Source organism: Trachurus japonicus, chromosome 16 (genome assembly GCF_045865225.1).
Source record: "Trachurus japonicus isolate A0001 chromosome 16, Traja_1.0".
Classification (NCBI taxonomy): domain Eukaryota; kingdom Metazoa; phylum Chordata; class Actinopteri; order Carangiformes; family Carangidae; genus Trachurus; species Trachurus japonicus.
Window position 1 is genome coordinate 34,423,005 of NC_140922.1, and position 14,720 is coordinate 34,437,724.

The 14,720-nt window shown below is 40.9% G+C and overlaps 1 protein-coding gene across 2 annotated transcripts in view; it reads left to right on the plus strand.

The window, feature by feature from the left end:
• dennd4b (DENN/MADD domain containing 4B) overlaps positions 1–14,720 on the plus strand; it is a 74,058-nt gene that overhangs the window by 29,984 nt on the left and 29,354 nt on the right. For both annotated transcript variants that reach the window (XM_085803156.1, XM_085803155.1), the window contains exons 3-6: positions 9,470–9,725; positions 11,325–11,394; positions 12,175–12,344; positions 13,087–13,328. In XM_085803156.1, the coding sequence (XP_085659282.1) occupies positions 9,470–9,725; positions 11,325–11,394; positions 12,175–12,344; positions 13,087–13,328 (738 nt within the window). The remainder of the gene's footprint in view (positions 1–9,469; positions 9,726–11,324; positions 11,395–12,174; positions 12,345–13,086; positions 13,329–14,720) is intronic.

Consider the following 14,720-nt stretch of genomic DNA (forward strand, 5'->3'; position numbering starts at 1 on the left):
GAATCGTGACCCTAAAATCGAAAATCAAATCGAATCGAGGATTTGGAGAATCGTGACACCCCTAATATTCATTAATTGCTAAATACAGTACTATGCCAGTACTATGCCTACCACCCATTACCACCCATTACAGTTGCAGTCATTTTGGCATGAAATTTACCACCCCGTCACGTTTTAGTGTGACGGGGTGGTAAATTTCATGCCAAAATGACTGCAATTCTCCATATGGTCAAGTTCCAAGAAGTAAAATACATGCATTCAATTTGAAATATAATTTTCTTTCTATTAATATTGAAAAAAACTGAATAAAAACGGTTTTCCCTGTCTAATTTGCGTGACGGGGTGGTAATAAGGTCATGCTGGACGAACCCCATCTATCATGTTAATAATAACACTTGATTTAATAGCTGTAAACTTTGAAAACACACTTAGATGCATTTTTTGTGCCTTGTCTTGTGCATCTCATCAAACACTGCGGACACAAATGGCACCCGTTTCGTAGAATGACCCAACTGTTGTTTCCTACTTTACTCTGAAGTATCTGAGTTAGTTTGAAGAGTTTGAACTTCAGGTGCTGATGAGAAAAAGGTTCAAACGTTTCAGACTGAGCTGCTGCGTTCATTCACACACATCAGAGTCTCCGTCCGACTCCTCTGGCTCCTCTTCGCTGTGATGATGTGACGCTCCCAGAATAAACCCTCGCCCTCACCCTGTGCCCCCCCCCACCTCCTCTCCTCTCCCATCTCGCTCTGAGGGATTATTTGCTCTTTCTCCAGTGGGTTAGTGATGTTTGCTGCTGTGGATTATTCTGCCGTTTCCCTCTGAAACGTCTCGTCACAGAGCTGAGTGGAGCTGGAGCTGCATGTTAAAGCTCCGTTTATATAAGAGCTGGTTATGTAACATGGTGAATGTGGTGGTGGTGGTGGTGGGCAAACATCGTGTCCCTGGACTCTCCACACACACACACACACACACACACTGATTCTCTCCTATTGTTCCTGTTGAATTATTTAATTACTGTGGATTACACACTCGTGTTGGGAGATAACGAGGTGAATCCTCTCAGAGCAGAGCAGACATCAGATTACAGCTGCTCTCCTTTTGTTTTATGTTCTGTGATGAACGAGGAGGAAACAAATGGACCAGAAGCTCAGAGCTGGGAGGAGGGGGAGGAGGAGGAGGAGGAGGAGGAGGAGGAGGAGGAGGAGGGAACTGAGTTCATCTTCATCAGTCCGACACACTGAGAGCATCAGGTGTCAGTAGATCAGAGGTTGTAGAGTTTTTTTTATTTAAACAAATGCATTTACAAACTAGTCAGGCAAATATTATATCTGTCCAAAATTTAACAAGAGCAGACATCAAGTTTCAGAGATAAGAATTAAGAATAACATTAAATAGACAAAAATTAAGATAAGTGAGTAAAAAACAAAACAAACACATATCAAATATATAGAAGGGAAGAGAAAAAGAAAAAGAAAAGAAATAAATAGAAACATACATTACATCATCCAGGATTAAAACAAATGTTACGCTACATTAGTCAGATCATTTTTGAACATTGCATAGAGGTCTTTGGCATGTTTGGACTTAATAAATTTTAGGGACTTAATATAGAGATGGAATTCATTTAAAAAGTATGTGAAGATGGGTGGAGTTTTTAGATATTTGGCTTTGTGAATAAAGAATTTGGCTAGGATTAGTAAGACATTTATCGTTAAATCCAATTGTTTGTCTTTTAATATAACACCATAGGTAATACTATTGTAGTTTAAGTCTGGCATTGTTGGTTCTTTTCTTTTCAACCAGTCTGTAAATAATTTCCAGAACAGCTGGGTTTTACAGCATGTAATAAAGAGGTGCTCTGTTGTTTCAATATCATCTTCACAGAAAACACATAAATTACTTTCAAATCCAAATCTTAGTCTTAAAAATTCACTAGATGGATAGAAATTATTCATTATTTTATAATGTATTTCTTTTGTTTTGGGTGGAACTGGGTATTTAAAAAATGTCACTCTTAATTGAGATACGCTAAATTGATCAAAAGTTAAGGTGACCAGATTTCTGAAATGAAAATCGGGGACATTTCCAGCGCGGTGGTCAAAATTCCAATGTTATCATTATGAAATAAATAACAGGGGCAATTACATGTTAATTTTAATCTGTAAAAGCAGTCTGCAGCAATTAACATTAGAGCTGTAAAAACCACAGATGAAACAAAAACAACAAAACAGATTCTTATCTTATTCAACTTATTTATTATTTAGCTGATGATTTTTTTTTTTTCAGTTCACAAGCTTTATGGAGAAAACAAGAACACATTTGATGGTGCACATATGAAGAACCACAGTGCAGACAACTGACTTTAAAAGAGGTCTTCTCAAAGTTATAGAAAAATTGTGAATGCTGTGAATTCATTGTGCGGAGCAACAATATTACAATCCTGTCTACTCAGGCCTGAGGTAAGAAGGTATTATGTCTTCCACCTTTTTAATTCCAATGACTGGATCATTGCAACACAAACAGATAAATCAAGATCAACTCATTTGACATTAATCATAACCTCTAGGTACCAAAACATGTTATGATACATCCATAAAAAGGCAATAATAGTTCCAGATAATAGATAACAAAACAAAATCAATCCTTTTTTTTCAATTATATGTTTTCATATTTGATTACAAGGTACAAAGATCTCAAAACCCCACATTTCAAGTAACAACATAGAACAAAAGTTAGAAAAACAAAGCACTTCATATAACAATTTTCTATGTTAAATGGGGCTGGTCAATCAGAAAACCAAAATAATAACCAGCTGATTTTATGACCACATCTCACATCACAGTAGGGAATGTTTTGCACTTTTCAAACACAAAATGGTTTCTGGTCCTAAATGTCTGGATCCATGAACCCAGGTTCAGCAGGTCCACCACAGTCCTCTCCCTCAGTAGTCTCAGCTTCCTTGGCCTGGATGGAATAACAGCAGAGGAGAACATGAGCAAAACTGAAAGAACAGATGCAATAGTAGGTGAAGTTTGTTTCTTAACAAAGAAATAACATCAGATTTGATAACATACTTTTATAATTTAGTCATTGTGCTCCTTTTTTTCCTTATCTGCTCAATGTAATTGCCTGTCTTAAAAGTGCTATATCAATACAACATGACAAAAATGCTACTAACATTTATACTGTGCACTCACACGTCATTCCTCAAAGGGACAGACTGAACATTATGAATATATGCATTATCTGTTTCTCCTTCTCTCTCTCACTCTTGCTTATTCCCTCTTTCACTGTCTCATTTCCTCACTTCTCTCTCTCCTTTGCCTTACCTGACTTTGATACTTGTCTGAAGAATGTATTTTTTTCTGTATGGCCTTGTCTTTGGCCAGAATTTCCATGAACTTCTCACAAGGGAGATTGATGTTCGTCTTTACAATGAGGATGGCCTTGATGGATGACACTGTAAACCTGTTCCTGTTGTCTGTCCAAATGTCATTCATTTGAGAGAATACTCTCTCCACAGGTGCGTTACTTCCAGGTAAGCACAAGCACACACACACTAATCTAGCCAGATTAGGGTATGGGATGTCATTCTCTTTGAAATGCTTGAATACTGTGCTCCATCTCTGAGCGACTGGTGCATTAGATCCCTTCCATTCATTGAGTAGTTCCCCTTTTAGGAACTCTTGCAGGGCAGAAATCTCATCAAACAAGTCATCTTCTTTGATCAACACATTGGGGCATTTTTCCTGCAGCGTGGCTGTTGCCCCCTGGATCTCTTCACGCTGAGGTTTCTTTTTTAGAAGGAGACAGTGCAAGTTGTGCAAGTTGTCTGTGTGCTTTCCCCAAGCTTGCAAGTAGTTGACAGCCGTTGTAAAAAAAATAATTTGATATTTTGAGAAAGTTTTCTCTAGTGATTGCTCCATTTTCCTCAAGTTCCCTCAGAAGTCCTCTGACCAGAACTGGAATGAAGCTGGCATCACGTCTTGCTGTCAGTTTTACCTCCAAGTCTTTCAGTATTGCAGCTGACTCCACAGCACAACGGTCCTGGCCTTCAAGCTTCCTAATGGTGTCACTGAATATGGTCAGGTTTCCATGGGCAAAGGTCAGCCAGAGTTCAGTCAGTGGATCTTCAAACATCCTTTTCAAGACAACAGGGCATTTTTCTTCAGAAAGGAAAAAGGCTTTCAGCGGTGCATACATTTTCAGCACTCTCTCAAGAGCAGGCAGCATGGACAGCCAGCGCACATTGCTGTGCCCTAAGATGTTGTGATACTCTTGGCCAACAAACTCACAAAAACTCTTGAGTCTTTCCACCCTAACAGTGAAAATGTGAAAATATGAAAATATTTTAGTGAGCATGTACTCAACATCAATGGGAACAAGATCCAAAGCTGTTCTGGTTGCATTATGGATGATGTGGGCAGGACAACCCAGGCCAATCACCTCCCGCTTCAGAGCACTTTTCACTTTTGTGTGGACATGGACTCTCCCTGCCCTATTCAGCCCTCCAAAGTTGGTGTTTGTGTTGTCAGCAGAGAATGCCACTACTTTGTTTTCCAGTGAGTATTTTTCGATTACCGCCATGATTTCAGCTGTGAGTTCCTCTGCCTTCTCTCCTTTCAGTTCGACAAAATCAAGAAGTTTTGTTTCTATCGACATGGCGTCATTATTTTCTTTACAATATCTGACCAGTATTGGCAGCAGCTTCACATGTCCGTGGTTGGAGGAATCAATAGACAGGGAAACAAACTCAACCTGTTCTAGGTCCTGTGTTACCATGTTGGTTGCCCATGGTGCAAACACATTATTAACTATAGTTTGACCTTTGGTCCGAGCACATGAAAACTTCGGCTCGTACAGCTTTTTCGTCAGCTGTGCTGTGCAGTCTAGAGACCTGAAACTGTGATTATGTCTCATGGTGTGGTAAGCCAGGATGCCCTCCTGCACAGCTATTTCGAACTCTTTCTGGGAAGGTGCTGCCTTTTTATAAAATGTAGTGATGGATGGTGTACTTGCATTGGCAATCATAGCATTTTTATGTTTTTTTGCACGCTGATGCTCTACCACAGAAAATCTTCCCCCACTGGAAATTGAAAAAGAAGACTGGCAAAGGGTGCAGTGGACCATTGTGTCATCTTGGCTTTGGCGACAGGGGCGTATGAATGGAAATTCCTCTTGGATTTTGTCAGTAAAATGACATTTGCGTTTCTTTGAGAGAGCCATCTTCCTGTCTGCTTGTCTTCCTTCACACTATCTCACTTCTTTTCTCCTTCTTTCTTCTCTCCTTACTCTCTCTTCACTTTTCACATCACCCCTTCACTCTCTCCTGCCTTTACTCAGTTCACTTCCTGCTCTCTTCTGCTCTTTTCCTCATCTTCTCTCTCCCTCACTCACCACTCTTCCTTTACACTCTCTTATTCTACAACAGAGCAAAAAATAGGTAATATTATATTGTGATCTCATGGTTATCTAATACACATTACAACTTCACCAACACCAGTGACAGTTTGGCATTAGTTATCTTCAATTCAGTTATACATACGCACTGTGATAATCATCCTTATTTTACTTCACCTAACCTACACACAGCCAAGTCTAGTTCAAGCTCCGAAAATAAATGGGTTCATACAACAAAACTTACCTTAACACAGGTGCATTCACATTCTCTTCTATCTTCTGCTCTTCGGGAAGAAAAAGTAAACAACTGTGCTGCATATTCTGTTTCCGGGTACCGCGACGTAACGTCAGTACGTTAGTTTCACTGGCTACCGTAATAACTGGAGTTTGCGTCGGTGCGCAACTTTTTACTGGCTACCGTAATAACTGGAGTTTGTGTTGGTGCGCAACTTTTTTTCTCTCCCATTCAAATCGGGGACATTTTCGGGGACAGCTTTAACCGGGGACAGGTCGGCCAAATCGGGGACTGTCCCCGAAAATCCGGGACGTCTGGTCACCCTATCAAAAGTATTCCTAATTTTTTTTTTGTAGAGGTTGTAGAGTTCCTCCAGTTAAACTCCTCTGTGACTGTGCTAACAGGATGCTAACTGTCCTGAAAATTCAGAAATTGCGAAAGATGAGGCCTACTTGTTTCAATAAAGATGCTAGTAACAGTAACCTCTTTAAACGCGCCCCGTAACCCGTAATCTCTTGTTTATGACAGATAAGACTACACAGATATACACATGGTAACATGATGATAAATAACGTTATCCACCGCTCCAAGATTGATTTCTCACCGGCTTCTTTGAAAACGCACGTGGCCAAGAGGGTTAGCAAAACGGCAGAACAGTGACCGGACAGATAGCACAGTTAGCATCTCTCAGAACACTTAGCACAGTTAGCATCTTTTAGCACCGTTAGCATCTCTCAGAACAGTGTTTGTAGTTAGCTTCTTTTTAAAACACATGGTTCACATCTTTTCAGAATGGTCAGTCCAAAAATTCCTTCCGAGGGGGCGCTGTTCCGAATGTGTTTTATTTGGAAAATTGACCGGATTCTCTCGTGGTTTGACTTCCTGCCCGGCTTGACACGATTGCGCCGTGGGGACAGCCTGGGTGAAACTTTGGAGGGGGGGGGGCCCCTCCAAAGTTTCACCCAGGTGCGAGTCTGATGCAGCCGCGGCGCTCCTGCTGAAAAATAAATGTCACTGCTCTGTGCTTTGGTTGGGTTTAGGCAATGTAGAAAGGAGTTGGTTAAGTTTAGTAAAAAGATCAGGTCGAGGCCAAGAAATTCTCTTCGGGAGTCGCACCTTGATCTCCTGTGCCGGAGGCGGATGCTCTAACCACTGTGCATTCACTGCAATGTGTGTACCCAGTGCCTTAAACATTTTAATGGCGGACTTTTTTCAGGTTCGGAAAGACACCCCTTTTCTATAAATAATTAAGGGCCGGCACTCCGACACATTAAAGTAAACGTTCGGAATGGCACCCTGGAACCAGTGTAGTTAGCGTCTTATATGATGGTTGGTGTCATTAGCAAATTTTCAAGAGGTTACTGTTGTTAGCATCTTTATTGAAACAACAAGTAGCCTACCATCTTTAGCAATTTCAGAATCTTCAGGACAATCAGCATCCTGTTAGCACAGTTAACATTTATTTACTACTGCTTATGTAGTAAGAATCTTTCATTTGTTTGTTTGGTTTGTTTGTTAGCTTGTAACCGGCGCTGGGTGACACAGTGTTAGCAGTTGTGCTAATGCTAACTCTCTCTCAGGTGTGTTTAGCCCCGCCCCCTCTCCTCACAGGCTGCCAGGATTGGTTCTGGTCTGTGTTCGTGTTAATGAGACGGTCACTGGTTCCAGGTGGAAACACTTTGAGTCATGATGAAGATTATTTCACTGTTCATAGTAAAATCATCACGTTAGCGTTAACGAGCTGAGTGGACGTTCGTTGTTAAAGACCACTCCTCTTCTTCTTCTTGGCCTGGTTCCTCTGAACACAGTCACACATGTATTTTTAGCCTCAGTGTGACTTACACTTCCTGATTATATTATTATCCCAGATGTCCACAGCAAAATAAAAGTCACAAACTCACTGAGGATCATCAGGTTTCAGAGGAGTTTTCTTTAGTCATGGTTCAAACAGGAAGTGCTGAGACAGAGATGCCGGTCTTCTGTCTGTCTGCCGTTGGGCGTTAGATTTGGAGATTTTGGGCTATTTTGCTTCCTTAACACGTCTTCTTTCAGAATAGTGAAAAGAAATGGTAGAAAATCAAGATTAGGGTGTTTTTTTATTTTACTTTATTTTGTCTTTTCATCTGTAAATTGTTATTCTGACCCACGTCATGTCAGGTGTCATTGTAAAGCTCTCTCTCTCCTGAACAATCATGTGTGCTCCAAAATGCTCCAACAAATCATAAAAGTACGATTGACAATAACAATCTGTAGTTTAACAGTCCAAGTCTTTAAAGGCCGTTTTCTCAGAAAGAGTTTTTCAGACTCAGACTCTGAGCTAGAAATCTCCACTTCAGCACTTACAGACACCAAACCTACCACTTTGATCCCTTTCTATATAGAGAGCCGAAGCAGGAAGCAACGTCTCTATGGGACCTCAACTCGGAAAAAGTCTCCATGTAAATGAACGGGAGTCAAAGTTTTATTTCGTGATCCGATTGAATTGCGTCATGCGAAAAAAATATGAACTCTACCTGTTTAAAACATCACGTTTCATGAAGAGAAATGTTGTAAAACTATTGTAGCATAAAATTCAGAAGAATCCGTAACCAGAAAGACTCCAGGTGGCGTAGGTGACGTCACCATGGCGACCTTCCTTTCCCGTGTCAGTTGGTGACGTATTTTTTGTGGGACACAGATCTGTAGTCCGTAGAGCGTCGTCACACTAAATACATTCTTCCGTTGCCGTTTTACGATAAACTGCTGGTTTCTCTTCATTAACGTGATGTTTTAAACAGGTAGAGGACAGGGAGTTTTATCATGACACAATTCAATCACATTAGAAATAAAACTTTGACTCCCGTTCACTTACATGGAGACTTTTTCTGAGTTGAGGTCCCATGGCGACGTTACTTCCTGCTTCTGCTTCAGCTCTCTATTCTGAAGGTTTTTACAGAGAGGTTTGTTCATATATCATTCACAGCCTGATTTATACAACATGTTATCCCTAAAAACATGGAGAAACTGGTGGCATCTTTTCTCATTTACAGAGTGACAAAAAGAGATCCAAACTCCTCCTCTGTAAAAACTTCTGACTCTAACGTCAACAAGAATTTTTAGTAGCTCTATCCATTGTTCAGATTTCTGTTCTGGAAATGTAATGCACATTAGTGCATATTTCATTAGATATTGCCTCAGTTGTCTTTAGTCCTGGTTGTCAAACAGGAATTGCTTATTGTCTGACAGGGTATCCGCGGGGTCTTGAAAAGTATTAAAAGGTGATAAATCAATTTTGGGAAAATTAAGACCCTGAAAAAGTATTATAAAAAAGGCTTTTCACGACTTTATAAAGTCTTAAATTTTCAAGGTATTTTTTCTGAATTAGCTGTCCAAGAGTTTGAGTCCTAAAAAACATTGTAAAGGTGTGTGAATTTATTCATTTTATTAAAGAACAAAGATGAACTGGTACATAAAAAAGAAAAGAAGATTGTTGTTTTTGTTTTTTGAGTGCAGCAATGTTTTTTTGTTTTGTTCTTTGATAAACTTTGCCTTTGATTTATTATCCTAGCCTATTTTGAATTCTGTATCATTATTAGACTATAGACCACTATGATTCATAGTGGTCTATAGTCTTTATCACAAACTAAAACTGTTAAGTTTTAAGTGTCACTGATGTAAATGGTTACAGCTTGGAGTGGCAGTGAGGTATTGTGAGGTAAAATATTGAGAAGGTCTTGAAAAAGTCTTAAAAAGGTATTAAAATTAACTTCAAAATTCCTGTATATACCCTGTCTGAGAGCTTGTTAAAACATTAAAATCACCACCACCGTTGCCATGCCTGTGTGTCCTCAGGGTTCTGTACGAGGGGAAGGAGCAGGTGAAGCAGGGCTGGTACGTCATCGAGACCACGCCCTACAGCCGCTCGGCCAGCCTGAGCGCCGGCGGAGCGCCCACGGCCCACCGCGTCTTCCTCACCTACCGCCGCGCGCTGGAGTCGCAGGCGCTGCACACGCTGGGCGTCACCGACATCGCTCTGCTGCTGCCCAGCAAGGCCGAGGTGGCGCCGCACACCTTCTGCCGCGTGGACAAGAACCTCAACACGGGCATGGTGAGTACTACGGCAAGAGAGAGGGACCGTTCACGTCTGATGGGACGTTTATTATAACTATATTAGAGGGATAGTTCAACATTTTGTCAAATTGGCCCATTGCCATAATCCCTATAGTCATAGCAGTAGGTTTGTTACCTTTAATTGTCGGTGCAAGCTGTTTTTAGAACGGCGGAGCAGAGCCGTGAGCTGCTCAGAGCTACGCTACGGAGGCTCATTATGGGATTTCTTGGTTTCCCTCATCATCAAACTCATCAAATACACAATCCAACAACTCCACAACGCTCTGGTGGACAAGTTGTGAGCTGCACATTCACCACGCTATGAGATAATAACACAACGTTACCACACAGAGTTGTTTTAGAGGGAAATACAGAGACTGCTTGATGAAAAACTGTCCCTGAAGGCAACACGCATCAGCAGTTTTGCATGAATTTCCCTCTAAAACAACTCTGTGTGGTAACGTTGTGTTATTATCTCATAGTGTGGTGAATGTGCAGGTCACAACTTGTCCACCAGAGCGTTGTGGAGTTGTTGGATTGTGTATTTGATGAGTTTGATGAGGGAAACCAAGAAATCCCATAATGAGCCTCCGTAGCGTAGCTCTGAGCAGCTCACGGCTCTGCTCCGCCGTTCTAAAAATATCTTGCACCGACAATCAAAGGTAACGAACCTACTGCTATGACTATAGGGATTATGGCAATGGACCAATTTGACAAAATGTTGAACTATCCCTTTAACCACTGTTCTGTTGGTACTGAAGTTTCTCATTCTGCTTTTTGATTTGAAGCTGCTGTAAATAACTATCCAGCACTTCCTGCCGTGATGAAAAACAATCTGCAGAAACAGCAAAGTTAAACTGAAGCAACCACAAAAAAAAAAAGGAAGAAACATTTTAAGTCGAGAGCCGGGAATCAAACCACCGATCTTCTGATAACAGACAACCCACTCTGTAAAAAACGGTGTTATTTCTAACGCTAGCACTTTTGAAAAAGCTGCAGAAAATGATTATTTTCACCGGCTGATGATGCTGAAAAAATGCATTTTCTCATTTCCACCGTCTGTACGACAAAGTGAATCCTTAAATTCACACATTAGAGAATCTGTAAAAAACTAATATTTGACATTTTGATTTGAGAAGTTACAAACGTCGGCTAAAAACCCATCTCTTTAATCTGGCTTTTATGTTATTATAGTCTCATAGTTATTTTATTCTATTTGTTTACATTCTTCTATTTATCACTCTCTTCTCTCTTATTGTTATCTTTCTTTTGAGTGTTTTTATATTTTGCTCTATATTTCTACCCTTTCATTTTATTCTGTTTTATAAAATTTTATTGTTGTTAAAAGTTGTTATTTTTTACTATTGTTATATTTTATTGTTGTTTTTAATCTTTGTGCATTAGTCTCCATGTCATTCTTATACTTTTTCAATCAAAATGTAAAGCACTTTGAACGGCATTTATTTGCTTTGAAAGGTGCTAAAATAAAATTGATTGATTGATTGATTGATTGATTGATTGATTGATTGATAAAGTTATTACTATGATTGATCGTTGGGATAAATATTAATATATGTGTATATTGTGTGTGTGTCAGTGGGGTCCGGCCCTCTACGTCTGCTATAAGAGAGCTGTGGCCAAAGCCAACGCGCTGGTCTACGAAGCCAGTGAGTATCTGCACACACACTGACAACACAGTATTAAAGGGATAGTAGCATTTTTTAAAAAGTGGGGTTGTATGATCTCCAAATAGCCCCTAAGTACTTTAATTGCAGTAGAAGACTCTCTGCACTCCTCCCGTTAGCAACGCCAGCCCATAATAGCCCTGCCCAGAGATTTACAACATACAGTGTTGTGAACAGACCCAAAGAAACGGCCTATTTTCGCGGCCTAAAAGAGGTTTTACCTGAAAAAAAAACACTGTTCCATTGTTCACTATAATATAATGTTTTCCAGCCCCTCAAAGTGCAGGAAAAACACAGTTTTTATTTGGACCTAACCAACTGCTGATCGGCGGGCGCTAACCCTGGGCGGAGGGATACATGAGTTGGTTAGGTCCAAATAAAAACTGTGTTTTTCCTGCACTTTGAAGGGCTGGAAAAAATTATATTATAGTGAACAATGGAACTGTGTTTTTTTTTTCAGGTAAAACCTCTTTTAGGCCGTGAAAATAGGCCGTTTCTTTGGGTCCATTCACAACACTGTATGTTGTAAATCTCTGGGCAGGGCTATTATGGGCTGGCGTTGCTAACGGGAGGAGTGCAGAGAGTCTTCTACTGTAATTAAAGTACTTAGGGGCTATTTGGAGATCATACAACCACACTTTAAAATTTACATTTAATATGTATAAAGTTTGTATTGATCTGTATGAAGTGTGTACATGTATAAAGCGTGTGTGTGTCTGTGTGTGTGTGTGTGTGTGTGTGTGTGTGTGTGTCTGGTCTCAGGTCTGATCAGCCGCTACCCGGAGGACGACCTGGAGACGTTTCCTCTGCCGGAGTCGGTGCCGGTCTTCTGTCTGCCGATGGGCGTCACCGTGGAGAGCTGGCCGCTCAACACCAAGTACCAGCTGCCCGTCTTCTCCACCTTCGTCCTCACCTCCGCCTGCGGGGACAAGGTGGAGCAGCACACACACACACACACACACACACACACACACACACACACACACATATCGATTTATTCATCGATTTGTAAGATATAGTTGATATAATGTGTGTATTTGCATGATAAATGACAAGTCACCAATGTTTTCTTATTGGAGTTGTTGAGTGTTTTGTGGTTCCAGTTCATAGGAGACTAGATGAACTGGTGCAGAACAATTAAGAAAAGAAGGATATACATATCAAATAATCAATCAGTTTATTGATAGAAACTGTCTTGGGGATTTTAAAGCAGAAATAATCAACATTCACTGTTTGCAGCTTCTCTAAAGAGACAGTTTAATGTTTTTCTATGTTTGGGTTTTAGGACGTTTTACATATAACTTTCATAAACCTCATGATTTGTCTGTTTAATCAGTTTAAGTTTCAGATGAACTGATATTAACAATAATCACAAGCAGCCTCTACATTTTACAGCAGTCAAACTGACTCCTTTTTATCTCCAGATGTGTGAGATGTGTTTAAGTTTCTCAGGAAAAAAGAGAAATTCAAACATCTGTACTCCCTTTAACAGCTGGAGAAGTAGTTTTATTGGTTAAATGTTTAAATGTTTAAAGAAAACAATAGATGAAGTCTTCAAAACGACTGTCTAAAACAAATATTGATCTTGATGAGTCACATTTGAGAATCAGTTTGTCTCTGAGTGAATGAGTGAATAAAAATGTTTTTCTGACGCTCCGTCTCTTCCCGCTGCAGGTTTACGGAGCGGCGATCCAGTTCTACGAGTCGTTTCCCCGCGAGCTGCTGTCGGAGCGTCAGAGCGTGCGGCTCGGCCTGCTCAGCGTGGTGGACCGGCGGCCCATCACCAACCGCAGCCTGCAGGTGAAGAAGAGCATCTGCGTCCTGTCCCACTGGCCCTTCTTCACCGTCTTCCAGAAGTTCCTCACCTTCGTCTACCGATACTCCATCTCCGGGCCGCACGTGCTGCCGCTCGAGAAGTCAGTCAGTTTTAAACTCTGTTAAAGGGATACGCCAACATTTTTTTTTTTGTTTCGTGTCTTGCCTCACTCCGGAGTCCATGACCAGCAGATAGACACCATCCTTTCCACTGTGCGTGTGTAGCAGTTTTGGTACTCATCATTGCGTTGTGTAGTTTTAACATACGAGTCAGACCTTCACCGTTGGCAACCTCGCCGTTTATTATACACACATGGACTGACCTGGCAGAGGAATCAACATTTACAGTCAGTCCAGTTCTTCTTTTCTCACACACACATACACGGCTGAAAAATGTAAAATGAAAAGAAAGTGCAGGTTAGCTAACACGTGTAGCCCTAGTCATTTTGTAAACATAAATAAAAGAAAAACACCATCAACTCTTTATGAAAAAGGACGTGCTTGACCGTTCGGGAGCTATATGATTAAGAAACACAACTTAAACCACCTCTTAGTATTGAAATTAAAGTAATTAATATGAAACAATAGCGGAGCTCGTAGCTTGTGCACCTACCAGGGAAATAGCATCGTCCGACTGCGGCTACCCCCCGGGGTGCACGACCGTAATCTACAGGGGTGATGCATTTAATTACCATAGGAAAAACAAGTTTTTGTGTTGTGTGGTGAGTTTTTATGGCAAGTGGAATCAAATTATCTTTTAACTCCGTTACACGTGCAGTAACAAGGGAGATAGAGCCGTATCGCCCGTAATTAGCTTAGCTCAAACGCTGGAAGTGTATGGGTAGTGTTAGCCTGCCTCCTACCTAAAGTCGCTAATTAGCTTAGCTCAAACACTGGAAGTGTATGGGTAGTGTTAGCCTGCTTCCACCTAAAGTCATCAGAGAAACTCTTCAGCAACTCTAAACGGAAACCGGCGGGCCGATCTTCGTCTCAGAGCTGACAAAACTCTCCGGTAAGGCATCTTGAGCGGTCAAATGCCGCTAACGGGACGAGATCGGTCAAAACGGAGGGTTCAAGCAAAGACGGTTTATTTTGGTTCAAGCTAGCTACATCGAGGCTAGGTTAGCTTCCTATTTCAAAGTAAAAGCACAAATTCTATCGTCGTGGTTTTCTGTATGTAAAGGGCAACGGGTGTTTTATTTTGTGAAAGTAACCGGAAGTGCTTTGGTCACAACGGCTAGCTTGAGTAGCACCGAATTCGCCCAGAAAAAATTGTAAACAGCTGGTATTCAGACAAATTAACGACACACTGCTGATCTAAACGGCTACTTTCTCACCTAAAAATGTTTGAAATGTGGATAAAGTGATATATTTACAGAGTTTAGAGCTAAAATGAAATCAGCTTCTGACTGCTGGTTTCGGCTCGGGTAGGAGGCAGGCTAACACTACCCATACACTTCCAGTGTTTGAGCTAAGCTAATTACGGGCGATAC